The 20,422-nt window shown below is 47.0% G+C and overlaps 6 protein-coding genes across 6 annotated transcripts; 4 read left to right on the plus strand and 2 right to left on the minus strand.

The window, feature by feature from the left end:
• Window positions 1–2: 2 nt before the first annotated feature.
• Window positions 3–2,260, plus strand: N7466_001664 (VPS9 domain-containing protein; the record flags this gene model as incomplete). Its single annotated transcript, XM_057161062.1, has 2 exons — window positions 3–310; window positions 379–2,260. 2 exons carry the CDS (start codon window positions 3–5, stop codon window positions 2,258–2,260), a joined length of 2,190 nt encoding a protein of 729 aa, XP_057024347.1.
• A 4,131-nt stretch (window positions 2,261–6,391) lies between these two features.
• N7466_001665 (bestrophin family protein) lies at window positions 6,392–8,264 on the plus strand (the record flags this gene model as incomplete). Its single annotated transcript, XM_057161063.1, has 7 exons — window positions 6,392–6,649; window positions 6,725–6,872; window positions 6,959–7,043; window positions 7,093–7,218; window positions 7,274–7,623; window positions 7,672–7,845; window positions 7,903–8,264. The coding sequence occupies 7 exons, from the start codon at window positions 6,392–6,394 to the stop codon at window positions 8,262–8,264; spliced, it is 1,503 nt and encodes a 500-aa protein (XP_057024348.1).
• Window positions 8,265–9,137: 873 nt separating this feature from the next.
• N7466_001666 (uncharacterized protein) lies at window positions 9,138–10,936 on the plus strand (the record flags this gene model as incomplete). The annotated part of the gene is made up of 6 exons (XM_057161064.1): window positions 9,138–9,251; window positions 9,320–9,409; window positions 9,562–9,910; window positions 9,990–10,645; window positions 10,702–10,824; window positions 10,910–10,936. The coding sequence occupies 6 exons, from the start codon at window positions 9,138–9,140 to the stop codon at window positions 10,934–10,936; spliced, it is 1,359 nt and encodes a 452-aa protein (XP_057024349.1).
• A 67-nt stretch (window positions 10,937–11,003) lies between these two features.
• On the minus strand, window positions 11,004–12,425 carry N7466_001667 (uncharacterized protein; the record flags this gene model as incomplete). The annotated part of the gene is made up of 1 exon (XM_057161065.1): window positions 11,004–12,425. The coding sequence occupies one exon, from the start codon at window positions 12,423–12,425 to the stop codon at window positions 11,004–11,006; it is 1,422 nt and encodes a 473-aa protein (XP_057024350.1).
• A 934-nt stretch (window positions 12,426–13,359) lies between these two features.
• N7466_001668 (putative MFS phosphate transporter) lies at window positions 13,360–15,662 on the minus strand (the record flags this gene model as incomplete). The annotated part of the gene is made up of 3 exons (XM_057161066.1): window positions 13,360–14,879; window positions 14,956–15,098; window positions 15,178–15,662. The coding sequence occupies 3 exons, from the start codon at window positions 15,660–15,662 to the stop codon at window positions 13,360–13,362; spliced, it is 2,148 nt and encodes a 715-aa protein (XP_057024351.1).
• Window positions 15,663–18,739: 3,077 nt separating this feature from the next.
• On the plus strand, window positions 18,740–20,402 carry N7466_001669 (TauD/TfdA dioxygenase family protein; the record flags this gene model as incomplete). Its single annotated transcript, XM_057161067.1, has 10 exons — window positions 18,740–19,100; window positions 19,156–19,193; window positions 19,260–19,319; window positions 19,388–19,430; window positions 19,503–19,564; window positions 19,628–19,718; window positions 19,771–19,929; window positions 19,993–20,092; window positions 20,194–20,273; window positions 20,356–20,402. The coding sequence occupies 10 exons, from the start codon at window positions 18,740–18,742 to the stop codon at window positions 20,400–20,402; spliced, it is 1,041 nt and encodes a 346-aa protein (XP_057024352.1).
• Window positions 20,403–20,422: the final 20 nt, after the last annotated feature.

Consider the following 20,422-nt stretch of genomic DNA (forward strand, 5'->3'; position numbering starts at 1 on the left):
GCATGCCTGGCCCTTCCGACGATGGCTTTGATAATTTTTTGTATTCCACCCGGTCCTTCTCCAGAATGGAAATCTCAGACACCCCCCCTTCGGCCTCGAAGGCAACACCCGATCGAGACACCACTGCCCAACTTTTGTCCTTAACCGTCAATAAAGAGGGCCAGCAGAACGGATCTGATGTGTTCGAAAGACGAGGCTCCGCCGATTCTGCTGGGGCAGATGCCCAGGCTGACGAGGGTTTTGTGCTTTCACGAAGCGTGCAGGACCCATCGGAGGAGCTTCCCATCGAGCTGATCAGCTTGACAGATCGGTAGGCTTGGGTCACCATGTATCATAGTGGTTTGTTGATTACAGAACTGACCTTTGATTTGTCACTAGCTTCATCAACTCGCTGAGCGCAAAAGTACACAACTCTCCTCCTACAATCGATAAAATTTCCTCTCTTTTCCAGGTTTTCTATGATCGTGCCGAATCCCACATTGCTACACACATATCCGCGCTTGCATCTCGTATCAATAGAGATCCAGCTCCGCAGGCTTCAGTACCCCGCACCAGTCCGTTTTCGAAACTAGGCAACAAAAAGTCACAAGATGATGTTCGGCAAGTTGCTGCTGGCCGGCAAATGTTGACGGCGTCAGAGGTTGCAGACAGGCGGAGGGCGCGTAAGGCTCTGGAATACAAACGGACGGTGATGGAAGAGGCCGCAGAACGAAGAGTTTGTGAGCTGGTTTATGATAAGATCTGGAGGCATAAAACCACTTTGGATGATGTTCGGGATGAGAAATTACGCTCCAAGACTGCCGCATTGTTGCTGGTAGGGATCAATCTGAAAGATCTAGGAATCGACATCGACTTATCGGCAGTCGAAGAGACGAAGCAGCAGGAGGCCAATGATTATTTGGCTCTGGCCCGAAACTTTCTGGAAAAAATGAATGAGTACAAATATCCTCTTGGCAAGCTCCAACAACTAGCAGCCGCCCATAAAGCTATTGTGGACGCATTGACCAAACTTTTGCCTTCGTCATCATCAGCAGATGAGATTCTACCTACACTGATCTATTCACTCATCACCTGTCCGGCTGATGGTATTAACGTCATCAGCAACCTTCTTTTCATTCAAAGATTCAGATCATCGAACAAGATTGATGGCGAGACGGCATATTGCTTGACAAATCTCGAGGCGGCCATTAGCTTTCTGGAGAATGTCGAGCTTTCCAGCCTACGCGCAGATGAGCTCCAGGAGGGGCCTCTCCAGACCCCGAGTGAAACAGCAACTCCATCCTCGGAGCGAACCGATCCTTTCAAACCAGCTAAAGAGACTACCACATCGTCAATCACGAATGTATCTGCTTCACCTGAGATAACTAAACCGGAAGCCAAGGAACCGGTGTCAGCTATGTTGGCTCGACCCCGCCCCTCTCCAACGCCCCAGCAACGACGTCTCAGCAACCTGTTTCAACCACCGGCAAAGGTACTAGAAGCAGCTAATGATGCAGTCCGCACCACGGCGGACCAGAGCCTCAAAAACATTGGTGCCTCGCTCGACAATTCCTTCAACTTCCTTTTCGGTCGTCTCAAAGAATTACAGACACAGGGTCCCAATTCAAATGGACCTGTACTACCAAAAACCTTGGCCGAAGCTCGTCGGCTAGTCGCTCAGCCCCTGGTCAACAAGCCTATCATCATTCAAGAGGATCTAGTGTCCATCAATTCCATTCCATCTGAAGATGGCACACAAGTTACCAGCATCTCAAGGGCAACCGGTGTGACCAGCGGTAGTCGCACACCCCGCGACCGAAGTACTGACAGTGCAAGAACACAAAACAGTAGCAAAAAATCAGTAGCCCCATCTCAGCGAGATGAGCCCCTCCAAAGTCCATCTTTGAGCGCCCCTCAAACCCCATTGGAGTCGATGCGAAATTTTGGGAACTCCCTCAACCCACTCAATCACATTCCCGGCATGATTAAGAACTTCGGCCGCAATGCCCCGGGTCAGGATGTCCGTGGTGGGCTGGACACACCGAATTTAAGACCCCTTTCCCCTGCAGCGATGGATCGCCTCAGAATCTCGCCTATATCAACAGAAACCACAAGTGTGATCGTGAGCCCACAACCTACACAGAAGATCGATCCTCCCATCCAAAAGTTCATCGATACGCAGGATGCCCGAGATTTACGGCTTGGAGATGTGGCTGCTCTGCTTGAAGATTACAAGCGACTCGCGGCGGCCTTTCACAATTCTGGAGCTGAATCTCAATGACTATGCTATCGATGAGTTTTCATCCACTCCACCGCCGTCTCTTTTTATCTCTATCTCATTTCGGTTAGTTCATAGATCTCGCTGGGCGTATTTTCTCAAACGGTCATTGCATTGCGGGATGAGTCGTGGTGTTATAAGTATTTGTTCATGCTTCGTATAACCTTGGAGCCGCAGAAGTGAGTTGAATATTTTGATTGCATAAATACCACATCAATCAATTGATACATGTATTTCTTTAAATCCAGTTACAGCCTTCCAGTGTTAAAGATTCCAAGGATATATTAGTTGTTTTCAAGGTTCTAAGCACTTCTAATGGATCAATGTTGGAAAGAGGCAGGTACATCGGTATAAGGAACTCGTCGAAGTGGAACTGTTCATAGAATCTACTGAGGAAGAACAAGCAAAAGAATGAATATGAATTGGATTGTTTGAAGGAAGAGAGAAGGAAGAAGCGAGACGCAGCCTGCTATCTAGAACAAAGAAGAAGCACTGACGCAAATATGGGTCATGTGATTCTAAGAACTATACGCCTCGCGCACGCGATCCAGCTTGGAAGTGACCTTATCAATCATATCATCCTTGTCGGACCTGGAAGCCCACTTGGACCGTAGGGACTTGACTTTTTCCAACCTCGCAGAGATTATATCCATGACGACAAGTAGGCTAGTTTGTTCTCTCTGTGTTGCTTCCAAGCGAAATAGTTCAACAAATTTTATGCCATAAGTTAGCTGGTCCCACAGCAAACAAGGGACATTGAAAAATGTATTGGACGAGCATATCGAAAGCCACTCGAATAAGCCACGGACACCTTCCAGGCATCTCGATACAACCAGCATACGGTGCTGCCCAGGGTATGCGTGTCTAGATTCCCACAGCTTTTGGTGGATACCGGCACCATCCAGATATAGCTGCGATCTATGAAATTGATCAACAGGTAGGTGCAAGCCGGCTGATGTGTTCTCAAGTTAGGATCTAGTATATTTGCTTCAAGAAACAAGAAATTGTACTACTCACGGATGCGGCTATCTTCGTTCGATAATGCATTCCAAAGTTTATGACTTTGGTGATCCTGCATGATCAAAGTGTAGTCTTCCGAACAGGTGGGGTTAAGGTCTTTAGCCATATATCTGGCGCTTTCAACCAGTCTCTGGTGCTCCACAAGCGGCACCAGAAGACTATGATCGGTCAAAATGCTTTCTTGGTCGTTCAGTTTTTTTAATGCATACTGGACGATTTCGGAGAACAATGATGGCCGTATAGCGTCTATAAAAGAGAGGTATCTGTACATATATGCATTAGTAAATGATGATATCATTAATTTACAACTCAAAACGAACAGTGAAGACAGGTAAAAGGTTCCGAGAAGAAGACGGCAGTCGTCACTGTCCGCATGCACCTTTCCTTTGCCCATCCAGGCGACCCAACAATAGAGAAAGACGGAGGTGGCTAATCCCTTTAGCGCATTGGGCAGTTGGCCGCTGTCTCCATTCAAGAAGCGGTGTCTCCTGGATTGAACGCAATGGTTAGTTCCGGAATATTTCCAAGGATGAAAGTACGGTTGCTCAAGGCAAGTAAGAGTCCGATACCATGAAACGCATATGAGCACTGCTTTGTGCAATTTCTTGTGCACTTCCGGTTTGTTTATAGTCTTCCGGCCTCTTCTCAGCTGTTGTATCAAATCTTCCGCCCTTTTTTGTCTTATATCTCTCGTGGCTTTGAAGTCTGTGGTAATGATAATTGCCTTCCAAAGCCAGGGATCACTCATCCATATTTGTCTCGATGGACAATCTGGGACGGTGACAAAGGGTAGATACTTGAAGTAACTTTCCCGATACTGGGCTATCAAACGCTTGGCCTTGTTGTCGTTCGGCCATAGATCGCCCATATATGCCTTATCATCCAGCTGAGGCTCAAGAGATTCCAGTTTCTGCTCGTCTTCGGGACGCTTAATAGCTTGAGAAGTCGACCGGGGCGGAATTAGCACCACAAAGTTATGGGTGCGGGTGCGAGGACGGGGTGGCTGTTGTGGCAGGCATTCTGCGCCTTTTTTCTTGCATCTAAGTCAACTAAATTAGTAGCTTGATTCTTCGAAGTTGGATATGCCTCAGCTAATCAACATACTGTTTGCATGGTGATTTTGAGTCTTTAGTTCTGTCGCAGCGCGTTTTGTATTGACGGCATCGAGCACAAGCTCGAAAATTTTGCTTTTTGACGGATTTTCTTTGGCTGGATCTTATCTCCCTGGTGGGGTGGAGATTGGAGGAGTGAGGTCGTTTCATGACACTGCACATGTGGTCTTGGAATAATTCAGCCCTGGGGGATATGGAGAGCATTCTTATTGAAACGTGTGCAAGATTCTTTGAAGCAAGTTGAGGAGGAGGCAGGCTCTTGAGGCAAGTTCAATTGGAACTGTACCACAGGCAAATCTCAATGACTATTCCTGACTCGGAGATTCGTAAATATGTACTTATGTCGGGGGGAAGTTTCAAGGAAATTTCCCAGTACATCTCCTATTTATAGACATCCCATGAAGGTGCCTTGAGTATTCAAGCCACATGGACTAGAGTACCCCCCCCCCAACTCCCTTGGTGCCCCAGTAGTAATGAAGCAAACATACATCTACATATACTGAGTCCCGATTAGATAGGTCATCGGTAATGTATTTTACATATAAGTAGATCAATCAACATTCTTGAGTAGTGGGCTAGCTGGTCTGCAAACAATAGTAGATAGGTCATCCATGAATCCGTAGTAGGTAGCTGCTGTCTCATATGTACATGCACTGGTGCCACTTGGCCAGGTGGCTTCTAAGGTTGATTTCGACTTGTAGACATGTCTTCACGGGTCACGAGAACAGGGGGAAAGAAGTGGACTCGTTTGATAAGCCCCTAATTGATTTGGACCACTGCACATCTGTTGACGGTTCCTTGGGGAACAACATTGAACCCTCAAGCGCTCCACCTGGCAGATGTCAGCAGCTACGATGCGTACGGCGCACAACGCATATGACCCGTAACCCGTTATTCAAGGACCTCGGGACCTGCACAGTCAATCGGGAAATTTTTCGACAACTTTAGAAGGCTACGTTGGTATCTATGGGTTGAGGTGGCTCCAAGCCTCCTGTCATTTGACTTGTATTCAATGTTGCCCACATGCAGATGGCATACCTAGCACTTGAGGTCGTCAACTCAAGGGTAACGAGTTGGCGGAGAAAGCCCACATGCCAACTTGAAACATTGAATTGAAACATAACTATACATGTTTGTATGACATATCAGATAAGTTGAATATTCGGAGGACCAAGATGAAAAGACCTTGATGAAACTTGGCGAAAGGAAGAAAAGGAGTAAAAAAAAAAAATATGCATTGACGGGGAATCGAACCCCGCTCTGCCGCTATACAATATATGGAAGGCGGCAATCATAACCACTAGACCACCAATGCTTTTCATATTGGGAAATTAAGTATTTCGTTATGAGTAGCTAATTACTGGTAGGCTATATTTTCATGACATCTGGATGCTCTAATGTTCCTATTTATACACATGGGCATGGATCATTATCAATATACTATACAGTAGTCTCAGGTGCTGTCTGAGATGGAAGTCGACTTCCAATGTTTGACTTTCCCCCGCTCTGTGTGGAGTAAACCGATCTACGAACGAATAAAAAAACAAAAAATAGATATAAATTGAAAAATTGAAAAATTGTCTCACTTAGTATATATTCCAAGCCTCTCTCTTCCTCTCTTCCGGTGAAATACAGGCCAGATGCTGATCAAGACTTTGAATTCCCTTGGCGTGGCTATGACTGCGTCCTAAAATGGCAAGTGGCGTTGTAACTCCCAACATTTGAACGTGCATTTCAATCCTCCAGCCTTGGAAGGTTCGCCCCCATCTGGAAGTAGTATGTCTTGAGGGCGTGATCAACGACGTATACTTTGTCCTGCATTTGACGCTCAGGTATCTATGACGTAGAAGCACCTCAACTCTCCGCATCCGACCCGTCTTCAAACATTTGAAATGAAGCCCTGCTGCCCTCTGTTCACCCCTGCCCCTTTCACCAACATTGAAGTTCTTTAATTTTTCTTATTTTTTGGGGGGCTCAAGTGCTGCATCAAATTTGTTCTACCATGGCAGACGATCTTAACACGACTCCGACCTTAGAGAACTTCGTGGCCACGACTAATAGAACCGGCTCTGCTTCCATTACAGTCGATATAAATAATCATGACAGTAAGCACAACCCTGGCTCAACACTACCCGACTCCAAGGAGCGCGACTTCATTGGCAGAATCTCGCGACAAGCAAGTTTCTTGGAGAATTTGGCAGCAGATTCGAGGGATTCTCAATTTCCTGCACAGGATAGAGGCGAGATAGAGCGATACTTCGTATGTACTTTGTGCGGCAAGTGGGATGATGATTTAACAACTCATGGCTTCATGGGAATTCTCACACAACGATAGCACGGTCCTCGGAATATGACTCAACACTCAAAATGGCCAATCGTCATGAGGGTTCAGGGTAGTGTCATGCCCCAAATGATCCTACCGCTATTTCTCGTGGGCGGTTGGGCGACTCTTATCACCTGCGTTTCCCATTTCTATCATGATCGTACGTCCCCCCCCCCCCCTACCTCCCTGATGGGTAATGAGGAGGTAAAATGATTTGACTAATGAGAACCCTGTGGGGTAAGTTAGTCGGTATCAACAATATCCTACTTACCGTCCTTGGGTTTGTGGTGGGCTTATCATTGTCGTTTCGTGGCTCCACTGCTTACGAAAGGTAGAGTCGCCAGATGCTTTACCGATTATCCAACATTGACATGACTCAGATGGGCAGACGGACGTAAGTACTGGGCTGCACTTATACAGACCTCACGTAACCTGGCACGCGTTATTTGGGTGCACTTTGGTGAAAGAGAGGGAGAAGAGGGAAAAGTTGACATACTGAGGAAACGGTATGTACCACTTACTTGAATGATGGATGGGAGAATCACTACCATGCATAAATAGGTCTGCTATGAACCTCATCCTCGCGTTTGCCGTCGCATTGAAACACAAGCTTCGCTTCGAACCTGATGTCGCATACGAGGATTTAGCAGGTCTCATTGGCCATCTAGATACATTCGCCTTCCAAGCCCATGACCGCAATGTCGTGCACCCCCCGTCGAAAACTACATGGAAGTCAGTTGGAGAGTATTTAGGAGTCTCATTTGCTAAATCAAACCCGCGAAAACTGATCAAGAAATCGAAAAAACCGCTGGGACATCTTCCGATTGAGATTTTGATCCATTTATCTGCGTATATGGAGTCATGCGTGAGAAATGGCACACTTTCTCTGGCTCAATACCAAGGTCAAGCTAGTAAGTGCATGAATTCTTGCAGACTAAAATTTACTTACGGTATTGTAGTGACAATGATGTCCACGTTGAATGAAATCTTAACTGGAACAGAGCGTGTGCTAGACACTCCTCTACCTGCCGCATACAGCATTTCTATTTCTCAAATTTCTTGGATCTATGTGATGCTTCTTCCCTTCCAGTTGTATAATTTCTTACACTGGATCACTATCCCTGCTTCCATGGGTAGGATCATTGATTCTCTCTAATAAATAAGTCATCACTGACAGTATCTCTTCACAGTCGCGGCGTATATAATAATTGGCCTACTTACCATTGGTAGCGAGATCGAAAATCCCTTTGGAGAAGATGTTAACGACCTGCCACTCACCACATACTGTCGCCAGATTGCAAAGGAACTTGACATAATCACAGCTACACCACCTCCAAAAGTTGAAGACTTTATGAGCCGACCAGAAAATCTCGTGTTGTTCCCACTCAGTCAGGAAGGTTACCCATCCTGGAAGAGGCACAGCAAAGCGGACATTCGGGCTGCACTTCGGGCTATGGCCATTGCAAACACAAGCCGAGAACCCACCTTAGATGGATCAAATGTTTCCACTCGAACAATGAGTCTCTCTGGGAATGCCATGAATCCTGTTTAACTCAGGGGGCGGGGCTTAAAAGTCCCCAAATTTTCCAGAAAGACGAGCCAACAAAAAAAAAAAAAAGAAAAAAAAGAAATGGAACTAGTACAGACCCAATCTGAAGCAACTTGGATGCCCACTCGAAACAGATTCATAGATTGATTTACGACCGCACTTCAATCATTACAGGAATTGAGTTATATCGCATTCAATAATACCTACTGCACATCTGCCGAAAACATGAAATGGACTCGAAAATCGTTCCAGAGACTTGATCGAAACTGGGATTTGCAATTTTCATCTCATAACCTCTGCCTGGTCTTTCAAAGATAAGATCAAATTGGCAAAACCTGATCCCCTGGAAACCAACAGACTGCACGTCACCATATTGGCCCGGGAGACCCTGCTTGATCACAACGGAGGATGTGGAGATGACAGTTCCAAGTTGAGCATGAGCTCTAACAAACTATTGTGCTGCCTGTCAAGTACTTCAAAAGGGGTGGTTGGATAGCTTCAAATATCCGCGAACATTGAAAGGAGAGTGAAGTTATGATTCATGAACATGGTGATTTCCTTGGGTATTTGGAGCTGTACCATGGCGAAGAGACGACCTCGGGAAGCTTGGACATGCAATGAGCAGCAATGTTGACTTTGGAGGCCGAGCACTTGAGCACTTTAAATGAAGAAGGATTGAATTCTGCATGTGAACTTTGAATGCTTATATAGTGCACATGTTACGACTCACGAGTCACGAGTCACGAATCACGATTTATGCTCGTAATATCGCTTATGTAATCCGCGTTTTGTCACGACGCGAATCTGGAACCTGGAAATGTTGATAGTTGAAGAGAATCGTCACGGCACAACTGCCTTTCCATAATCTCCAGCAAAATGACGTCTCTAAGTTTCAGGTTGAATCCGGATGCAATGGTGAAGTTTCACGATGCCTTTGCATGTCTAGCAAAATTCAGTGACACCATTGCTCTAGAGGCCGAGCATGACTTGGTAAGACCCCCAACCTTACCACAATTTGCCATCAAGATGATCGAATTGATCCTGACTCCCAGTGAAAGCTTCGAATTAAGGCCCTAAACACCACGAAGACGGCATTTGCCTCTTTGGTGTTCGACAGGGAGGATTTCTTTGAGGAATACGACTTTAGCGTGAGCAGAAACAATGGGCAGTCGTTCCATGGTCAGGGAATAGATCGGTTTCATTTTCGAATAATGTCCAAGGTATGAAAACTTCACACCGACCTATCAGCCTGTGTGTTTGTTTGCACAAAAGTGACAGTTTACTAAATACCACAACCCAGGCACTACTTTCCGTTTTTCGGGGGAAAGTCGACAAAGGGAAAGAAACGGCGATCGAAGTCTGCTATGTTGAGCTCTTTGAAGATGACGAGCAAGATGAATGTCGATTGAATATCAGAATGATTTGTGCCATGGGTGTTATCAAATCATATAAGCTCACATATGAGCCTGGTGCGATTCAGCATGCCATATTCGACCAAACAAAAGCAACGAATAGGTGGTCTGTCAATCCCCGGTACTTGAAGCAGATCATCGATCATTTCAGTGTATCCGCAGAACAGTTGGATTTGTATGGAGATGAAGATCAGGCCGTATTTACGAGCTTCACAACGAAAATCATGGAAGGAGACGGTGCGCAATCATTCATGACCCCTCGCCGGTCTTGTGAGAACAAGTGTTATATAGTATGTGTACTAATGATGTTAAACAGAAGTTCTCAAAAATCCGATTCACACGTCAGTCGCCACCACAAAGTCTGATTTCTATGAATTTTCGGTTGAGGACAAGATGCACATCACGATCACTCTGAAGGACTTCAAAGCAGTGGTATTGCATGCTGAATCGGGTGGGTCCACAATAACGGCTCGGTATACCCGGCCCTGCAGGCCAATACAACTAGCATACGAGATAACTGGCATCAAAGCCGATTTTATCCTGATGACTCGCGGCGAAGCAGAAGATGTGGATGGATCATCTTCATCACGTGCGAAGGCCCGAGCTGCAGCTGCGGAGGCCCCTCGACGCAAGACAGTCTATAAATCCTCGGTTGCCCGGTCTGCGGCGAACAGGGTTGGCTCATTCTTTGACATAGAGCATAGAGCAAAGATGCCGCCTCCCCCAGTGCGAGCTAGGCCTCTACGTCCACTTCATGGGTCTTCGACCTTGGATCATCTTTCTCGCAACTCTGCCTCGGAAATTTTATCGGCCTCATCCGTGTCCGAAGTGCCAGAAGTATCGGAGGCACCAGAGGTACCAGAGCCAATGGAGTTTGATAGCCTCTTTGTGACCCAGGATAATGATCAATGGGATGAATTGGTTACAAATGAAGAGCCGCAAGATATTCTTGGGTGGGATGCAACTGGCCAGGTGCGTTGAATGCGTTTGTTTGACGAGAGAATGGTATATGGCTAATGCTAAAAAAGGAGCCACTCGAAAGAATCCTCCGTGACGCGGAGCCAGATTTTCCAAAACCTGTACGACTTAATCGACTCAATCGGACCGCGGAAGACGAGATGGGCATTCCGCCAACGCAACGCATGTCGCAAGTAAGTAACTTGGTTATTTATTGCATTTCTCTTTTTTCTCTTTTTCTTTCTTACAACGCTAGGTGGTTTTGCTAACATTCCATAGGTACGCGGCATGGGTCTCTTCGATTAGAGCTCTCCATTCAAATGGTATCGAGGATTGACGGTGTTCAGATGCAAAGTTCGCTCCAAGCTGTGAATCAATCCACAATCACCCAACTCGTTGCACACCCAGCCCCTACCCCAATGACCCTTCTACCGGCCGCATAAACAGCATCCGGTAGCGAAAGCACTTTATACATGCCGGCTACATTGCCGTGGGGATCTGTATCCGGTCCACAATTTCCATGCTCGCCCCACCCGAATGCCGCCACGGAACCATCCCGCAGAAGCGCAACAACATGCTCACTCCCAACGGCAAGCCTAGCCAGAGGCGGGAGGTCAGATGGTGGGAGTTGACCACGATCATTGCGGCCCCAGGCAAATAGCGAATTCTGACTCGCGGCAGCATCAGTAGTAGCAGCAGCAGGCGAGGATCCACATTCAACTGGCGTAGAGAGATGGACATAAATCCCATGCCAACTAGCCCCAATTTCCTCAAACCCCCACATTGCAGCCCCACTTTGTTTAGTACTAGCAGGAGCAGAGTTATCCACACTAGCTCCTACACCTTCTTTTCCTCGTATCCGTAACCGTAAAGCCTCAGAATCCCTCACATCCAAAACTCCCCACCGATTTCCCTCATCGCCGAGCACCAGAAACTCCCCCTGCTCTCGATTTCCAACCACAACCGTAAACTCGCGCCCACATATAGCTCCTGTCGCAGCAAACGGGATGCCCGATACCTGCTCCGGTGACCATACTATCTTCTCGCGCTTCAGTGCCTCGCCCAATTGACCTTTTCGAGACCCGCCCCATCCGTAGACATCTCCGTTTGAGAGAATAGCCACCGAGTGGCCCATCCCGCTTGCCAGCGCCAAGATCGTCGTGCCGATTGGTGGGAAGTCCGGGATCGATGTACACGGTGGCACGGCCGTGCCGTGTGCCAGAGGGTGATTTCCAAGGCCGAGTTCACCTTTTAGAGCCGACCCTTGAACAAAAACTTTATCTTCGTAGACTGTGCAATCCCCATGATCGTCGGTATAGTTGGCTCGTGTTGGTGGTACACTTGCGACGAGGATAGACGCCTCCCAGGTGGCAGACACAGATGTAAAGGTGTCGACGGTGTACCCGGTAGTCGGATCAGTGAGAATCACGCGTTGGAACCGTAAATCATTGTTCTTTTCTTCTTTCTCTGTTCGGTCCTTGTCACTATTGAGCTTAAAGGATTCATCCAAAGGGATGATCTGTTTGACTGGACCGCAACGTCCATCCGAGTTGTACCCCGCCGCATAGACGTGACCCTGGCGCGTTAAGAGGAGTGTATGGTTTCCCCCAGCGACGATTTGAACAATTTTGTCTGCCACTTGGCTCACTGAACCCTGTTCCTGATTTTCAAGGGCAGATGCTGCGGATGCTGTAGATGATGGTGTGAAGAGGCATTGTGTTGGGGTAGACACGTCTTCTTTGTGGCCAAGACCTAGTTGTCCCGACCCATTGGAGCCAAAAGCAAAGAGATTCATCAGTGATTTATTCAGAGTTCAGTTTTTTCCCCCTCCCTCTCTTTGCCTACAACACCATCGAAGTGGAGGGATCTATTTGTTGAATATTGGTAATGTAGTATAATGCCATAGCTGCCAGTGGGGACGATGATGCAAAGCTGGACCGCATTTTTTGTCCTTTCCTTTTTGGGATTTATTCCTTGGCACCCTAAGCGATTACATAATAGGTTTCTTGGCTTGCCATAAAGCGGCGGTATCTGTTCCCGGTAGATTAAAGGTCACGATATCTCCCGAGTCAAGGGCGTACAGTAAACGCATTCAATGTTGCAAGTTTCGCTCTTGGAACTTGAAAACAAATTCTGATCTGGATAAATCATAGTAGTCAACTAAATAACAGCCTTGGGGGGGGGGTTTTTTTTGGCTTTCGCTTAGTATGAACACTTTTAGTAAACATTGAATTCATCAAGCCGGGGATAAAGTGGGCGCACACGCATCCATGGATATGATGCGCGATGAAATTGAATTTTCCCCCAGTTCCAGGGTTCCACAGGTGCATAATTCGAAAGTTCTAGATCTCGGTCCAGGGGCGATTTTCACCTGTGGACATGGCATGAGTTCCTCCTACCTTTGAAGTACTGTTGCAAGGTATCTGGAAGGTATGAAAATTCGAGACTAGATTCCAATCAATGGAATCCATGATCATTCAAGCCGAAGCTGGGTATGTGAAGATATCAACATCTATATAATTATAAACAGGCGCCAAATCAATGCAAGTCATGCAATGTCCAAAGCAAGCGGTGATGTGCTTGATCAAATATAAACAGCCAAAAGAACACTTTTCCAAACGTCCCAAAAGAAAACAGAAAAGCCCCCCCCCCCCCAAAAAAAATAAAAATAAACAAGCCTGCCAGAAATGTGTAGAATATGTACTGGAAGATCGAGTCCGATCATCCATCTATGAGCGTTTCTCACTTGATGAGAATGTATGTGACTCGCTCGAGATTGTGCGCTGCTCGTTGTTATATGTAGTGGCGGTGGCACTGGAGAGTGTGTTTTGCTCATCGGAAGTGGCGGGCACGTTTGCGGGATTGTCGTGTCGCTCAGCATTGGTATAGGCGTCCTCGTCTACTTCAGCAGCGGGTGGCAAGGTGAAGTCGTCCTTCCTGTTGGAGGAACCAGGCTTCTCCATGGGACTCTGACCCTTGAACATGGGACTGGTGCGGTGGAAGTAAGTGTGCACATGACCCTCGAGCAGTGAATCATCGGTGTCATCGACGCTATCATCGCCGCTTTCCTTCTCAGCGTACTTGGAAGCCATGGCAGCCTCCCACTCGGCACGATACTCCTCAACCTTGTGTTGGTAGTCCTGCTCGGCATCATAGTTGCGATCAAGGTGCAGGACGTAGCGCTCGTACCAGGAAAGGTGCTTAGGGTGGACTGCAGGGCCATGATATTCACTTTCCCGACCCTCTCGGATGTACTGCCAACGACGCTCTTGTTCTTTCAAATCCAGACCAGTGGTATCCGGCAAGAAGGCCAGAGTCAGAACGACACCGGCCAAACCGAACCATGGAACGACTAGAAATTTCGTTTGATCGGAGATGTAGTTGTACAGAACTGCTGCCAGGAGGGCGCCAGATTTACCAGACGCGGCAGACAGGCCATGGGCGGTGGCACGGATGGGGGTGGGGTAAACCTCGGCGGCGACCAGGAAGGTCACGCTGTTTGGACCAAACTGGTTGAAGAACGAGCTAAGGAAGTACATGGCTTGGAACTCCTTGATATGCTCGGCCGAAGTGTAGTACTCGTAGTGAAAAGCGGGAATCACGAACAAAACAAAGCACATTAAGAAGCCGAAGGTTTGCATCCACTTGCGGCCATATAGTTTGTTGTCGATGACAAATGAGGCACAATAATAGCCGACCAGAGAGACACCGACGTTCACCAAGCTCCACAACCAGGTGGGCATGATGGAGTCAGAGGATGGACTGATAACGGAGATGAATTCACTTTGGAACAGCTTGTTACCGTAGAAGAAGACATCGTTACAGAACCAGCCACCCATAGTTGCAATCAGGCGAGGACCGAAGTACTTGAACGTGAGGCGTAATGAGTCGACGTCATAACCAGTGACTGCTGACTTCTTCTTCGCTGCGGTCAACTGTTTGCTCGCCGCTTTCATGTGGTACGCGCGGTAGTAGACCAGCCATAGGGTTCCAGCAGCCGGAATGGCAAAGGAAATACGGTATGTCCATTGAGTCGAAACGGCAGAGTATGGGTTGTTGCCGCTCCCGTGGTGGAAAATCAACAGCAGGATAATGAGTAGAGCCTGGTTAAAAAATTGACCCCAGCCCTGCATCAAGAAAGCGCTGGTGACCTTACGACCACGGTGGAGGCGGTCCTCCTTGGTTGAGATCTTGCCAGAGCCCACTGCATTCTCCATACCGCTTGTTGCCGTCATCGGATATTCGCCACCTATTAATTGGTTAGTAAGGCATTAGAGAATTGAGGGCGATTTTCGCCTCGCGAGGGGCACATGTTGCCTACTTACCAACACCAACACTGTAGAAGAACAGCGACCAGGCATAACAGATAATCCAGCCATTCATAGTAAGACCCCAAGCAGCCGTAAGCATAATCAGACCAATGAACATGATGGTGGCATCTTGAATCAAACCCCACCGACGTCCCAACCTATAAACCTTGAGTTAGTCTGGGTTCTTTTCCTTTGGTTCTTCATCCCAGGTGTCCGAGAATTGCCGATAAAACATACCAATCACCAATAATTCCCACCAAAATCTGACCGAAAATGATACCAATGATCTCCAAGTAGTCGACAGCGTTGATCCATTGCTGATTGCAGGTGGTAGCTGTGTCCCAACAATCGGGATATGTCTTTTCGAACAATGGCTTAATGTTACCGATGGAGAACAGGACGTAACCTTCCAGACCTAGACCGGCACCAGGCAGGACCATGTTACGGAAGTAATATGAGACGGGCGAGAGAGGGTCAATCTTGATCATATCCCAAATGTTTCCCAATTCACGCTTGGCCTCGGCGGCGTCGTAGGAGCTGACGAACTTGATCTTTTGACCAAGTGGCAAATCTGCCCAATAGGTTCCATCTTTTGTGTAGCTATCGTCGGGGCGAATTAACTCGTCAAAGGCACCTCTCTCATAAGTATCCATATCCTCCAACGGGTTGTGAGTGCCAGTCATGTCGGGCCCATGAGGGGCACGCAATCCAAAGTCGGCCATGATGAATTTAATTGGGTCCGTTGCCGATTTCAAGCTTGATTGGGAGCGCGCAACCAAGCAAGGATTGGCTTTGGACTGTGCAGGACCAGACAATGCGAGTCCTAGGCCAGAGGAGTTTCGGAGGGAGGAGGTTCGGGGGAGGAGAGGAGTAGGAGGGTAGGACCAAGATGAGTAGTGGTATATGTGGTTGACCACACAAAAAAAAAATTGGGGTGGTCCGAACCAAATCCGGCGTGGATTTCAAGATCTTATAATTTTTTTTTTCTTAGGCAAAGGAACGGGACTCACGGAAGAGCTGGGCCCCGCTTCTCAAGTTCGGCCTTATGGTGGCAAGCTCCACTTGAACATTAGTATGAAGGGGAAATGTTCAATGGGCCTCTTCCAATGGACCCAAGAAATCCCAAGGAAATCCAAGAAATGGCCATTTCGTTTCGTTTTCGCCTTTTTTTTCGGTCATCTTTTGCCTGTGGTTCGCACTGGAACGAAAGCAGAAGGTGCAAGTGGATCCGGACGAAAGAAAATGGCAAAAAGAAGAAGAAAAAAAGTGGAGATAAAAAGTGGAGGAAAGTGGAAAAAAGCGGAAACTCTCAGCCAATCATCACCGCACGTGGTGGCAGATTGCACCACAGGAACCCAGATTGGACCCTACCGCTTACCCAAAGAAGTATCGGGATCTGCGAAGTGGAGTAAACACGATTCCATTTTCTCTTCGGATGCACCGTTAGCCCCAGACCGACATGTGCTCGCGTGAGGGGGGACTTTCTCGCGTTGGAGATAAAAAAAAAAAAGAAAAGAAGAAAAAGAAAAAGAAGGGGGAAAATAATCAAAAAAGAGAGGTCAAGATCAGCACTGAAAAAAACACTCGGGGCATCTGGAGATCTTTTACACGGTGACACGTTCCTTAATTCTGGGGAACCCATCTCTACTCACTGTCCAGAGCTCAAGAGCTCAAGAGCTCAATAGGCAAAGAAAAAAAAACCCCAAAATGGGAAAAAGCTCGCGTGCCCAGACGAGCACACACGTGCTCACTTTCCTCTTCTGCTTGCTAGTGCGGATCTTTTTCACTGAGGTGCAATTCTTCCTATAAGCATAAATCTAACCCGGTTTTAAAAAAAGACCCTCGAGATCTGACGTCGCTGGTTGGCTTTTTTTAACTCGACGCTAGCATCTGGAGAGGGGGATGTGCCCCATCGGCCAGTCATATCCCCGGATGCGCGCACATGGTACCTTTAGCGCTTAGGAGCCCCTCCTTGTCCAGCCCAGAAACCCCCGAAAAAAAAATAAAAATCTTTGGCTGGTCTGTTTCCTGGTCTCTTTGCGCGTCGCATGGGGCGGCTTAGTCTGAAGGTGGATTGGACCTCCCCAATCTCCCGCACACTTGGTCTTCCTAGGTCTTCCTAGGTCTTCGGTCTTCGGTGCCTGAAACTGTACTTCCGTACTCCGCTTGGAAAACTTGCCGCATTCTCCGGCTCGGTGGAGCCAACGGCTCTTTTTAATCATGAAGACTGCGGGACTTGAAAACAATTGCATATACTTACCACCCACTAGCTGAAATGAAAATTGGACACTCTAGGGGCTTTTCCTTGATCCTCATTGTTGATCACTTCGCTATCGGGACAAGCCCTTTAGCTTCATAGCTGTATACCCTTGGAAAAAGTACGGCAATACGTCTTCTATTATGCCCGAGCAGACGGCCTCCTTCTCCCTGCAAGTACTTCGTACCCACCGGAGGAGGCTGACACAGGTCTTTTCCCTTATCAAATCTTCAAATGTTGTTTACGGATATACGGAGTACTATGAACACCAGGGGCGCTCGCCCTGGAAGCTACCGGAGACGATCGCTGAGCAGCCGCATATCTGCAGCCAATAAAAATTCCGGACAATGACATGTACCTTCTCTATATAGGGATACCGATCTAGCCGATCATAAAGCAACCGCCACCCGCATACAAGACCGCGCCTCCAGGGGCCCGACCGGGTTTCTAGAAAGTTGCCTTGCTAGGCAAGGCCCTTCATCTCCAATGAAATATTTCAAGAGACTCAAAACAGGTGCTTGAGGTATCATCATCATCATCATCATCATCATGAACATGACCTAGGTCCATCCAACATTAAACTCCTTTTCAAACACATCTCGCACCGTCCCCTACCTACGTATACTCCGTAGCCATTCTAGCACATATCCCCCTTTCAGGATACTTTGCCCATCTTAGCACTTGGTCAACTCGTTGAGATGAGCACAAAGATCGGCAACTAATGATATAGACTGGAATTTACAATCAAGGCCCCCTGGTTTTAGCCCATGGATTCGGAAAAGCGGCACATTCCCTCGTGGTAATTGTCTCCCTCGCCCCTTGATATCAAAAGAAATACTGAACCTTTCGTCTTGGGATGACGCAACTGGCTTACGAAAACTTTCCCCTTAGAGCTGACAATCAAAAGTCACTACATATGTACAATTAATGTAATTCCTGCTGAGCTCAGGAGCAATCATGATACATGTAAATTGAGGTCAACCGCAGAGAACAAGCGGGGCAGCAACTTGAGACGGGTTTTATGGAATTTGATTGGTTCATTACTCCCAAATGACCCCATGTTCAAATGTTTCTAAGGCGACTATGAAAGTCCTATTCAATCGCCACGCGATTTTGAGGGAACACATTAATAATAAATCGTTTCTCTACTTAAACACATTCATGGTAAGACTTATTTAACCGAGGCTTGGATTTTGGTGTTTCCTAAAAGCGGCGGCGGTTTTCTGTACATGTCAGATATGTCAACGTTGATGCAATCGATTTTCCGAACTCTAGATGGCGTCATGAGCCATTAAGATTGCAAAAGGCTACATAAGCTACCTAAGTATTAGGGGAGAAGTCTAACATAATGGGGATTTGAAATCAAAACGAGGGGAAACGAAAAGAAAGAGAGAGAAAAAAAATCAGTTAGAGACATTAGACGTCCATTATTCGGAAGTTCCCTTCAGTGAACCGATCATTCGCCTGGATATTTGAATAAATTGAGATAAATTGAATCTATTATCTATAATCAAATACAGGCCCACCACGGCAGCCAGAAATATGGCAAATTTGGCAGCCCTCGAATACATCTCACCCGATTCAAACACACCCATTACATTACATCCGAATTTTAACCCCAAAATCAAAGATCATGTCCCACCCGAGCCTATTCGCAAACCAGTCACCCCGCCTCGAGATCGGGCCGAATTTGCAGACCCCCAGAAGAAGGCATTATTTGCAGTAGCGAAACGTGTGGACCTTACCGAGTCGATTGGCACTCTTTTGGAGAATGTGCAACTATCACGACTGAACGGACAGCAGCTGGATGAGTTGGCGCTATTAGTTAACGAGAGAGGTGTAGTTTTCTTCCAGGGGCAGGATTTGACGACCGAAGAGCAGGTGAAGCTATTCGAACATTATGGTAGATTAAATTGTTGATGGCCTATACTATTATGTTCAATGACTGAGTATAATAGGGATTTTGGACAAACATCCTGCACAAAAGGATCAAAAGGTAACATATGCTTATATTTCCAAACATGGGTCACCGGTATTAACTTTGAAAACACTGAAATCACAGTTTGTGACTATCCAGGGTAGTCGCGAAGACCATCGTGAAATCCTGAAGTATACTCCATGGGTAAGGCCTTCAAAAAATCAAGGGGCGTCTCGTGAAGAGGATCTGATAATACTAACTTGTGAGCAAAGCCGAGCGGTGACTTTCATGCCGATACGTCCTTTGAGATAAACCGTAAGATTCTAAACCTTCAACTTAGTTCCGACCTTGTCATGTCTAGTACATATGTCTAATCCCGCTCCGTAGCTCCATCATATTCTTTGCTCAGAATGGAGGAGCACCCTGCTGTGGGAGGTGATACGGCTTGGGTAAAAACATGATCTCTCTCCAGAAGGATTGTTTACTCGGGCCTTGACTCACGCTTTATCTAGGTCTCTCAATATGGGCTCTATGATGCACTCAGCAAACCCTACCAGAAGTTCCTTGACGAGCTGCATGCCGTACATACATCAAGATTGCAGTGTACGTGCAACTATTGCCGTTTAAAATGTGCATATCGCCTGACTTGAAGCAGACGATACGATTCTGGATCTCTGGGATGCCGGTCCCAATCGTCCTCCCATAGATACTCATCATCCCGCTGTCCGAACCCATCCCGTTACGAAGCTGAAGGCACTTAATGTCAACCCGGGGTTTGTGACTGGATTCGCAGAGTTGAAAAAGCTTGAATCCGGTTTGTCATCCAAGCCCAATAGCTAAACAGGTCTCTGGCCTATTCGCTAACTTGCCAATACAGACAAGATCCTTGATTTTCTGACATACCACATTCATTCTGCTGACGACCATTACGTTCGATGGAAATGGACTGTAGGAGGTGTTGCAATGTGGGATAATCGGTTCGTTAAAATTACCCATTCAGGTGTATCCATGGATGCAAATCTATCTGTAAAGTGCATCTGGGAGGTTTCTTTCGATACTGAACATTTGAATGTCACAGCTGTACACTTCACCGTGTTATCCCTGGTACCTATAAGGGAACGAGACGAGGAATCCGAACTACAGTGTTTGGCGAGAAGCGTAAGTCTTGACTCGTAAAGTTTTGTTGAATATAAGCTAATACAACAACATACGATTGAGTAGCCTATTTGGACCAAAGTAGTGAGAGTCGTGAACAGCGCAGACAGCGAGAAGAAAGTCTGGATTTGAGTACACCATTGACTAAGTTT

This window comes from Penicillium verhagenii, assembly GCF_028828195.1.
Source record: "Penicillium verhagenii strain IBT 33310 chromosome Unknown utg000003l_segment0_segment0, whole genome shotgun sequence".
NCBI lineage: Eukaryota > Fungi > Ascomycota > Eurotiomycetes > Eurotiales > Aspergillaceae > Penicillium > Penicillium verhagenii.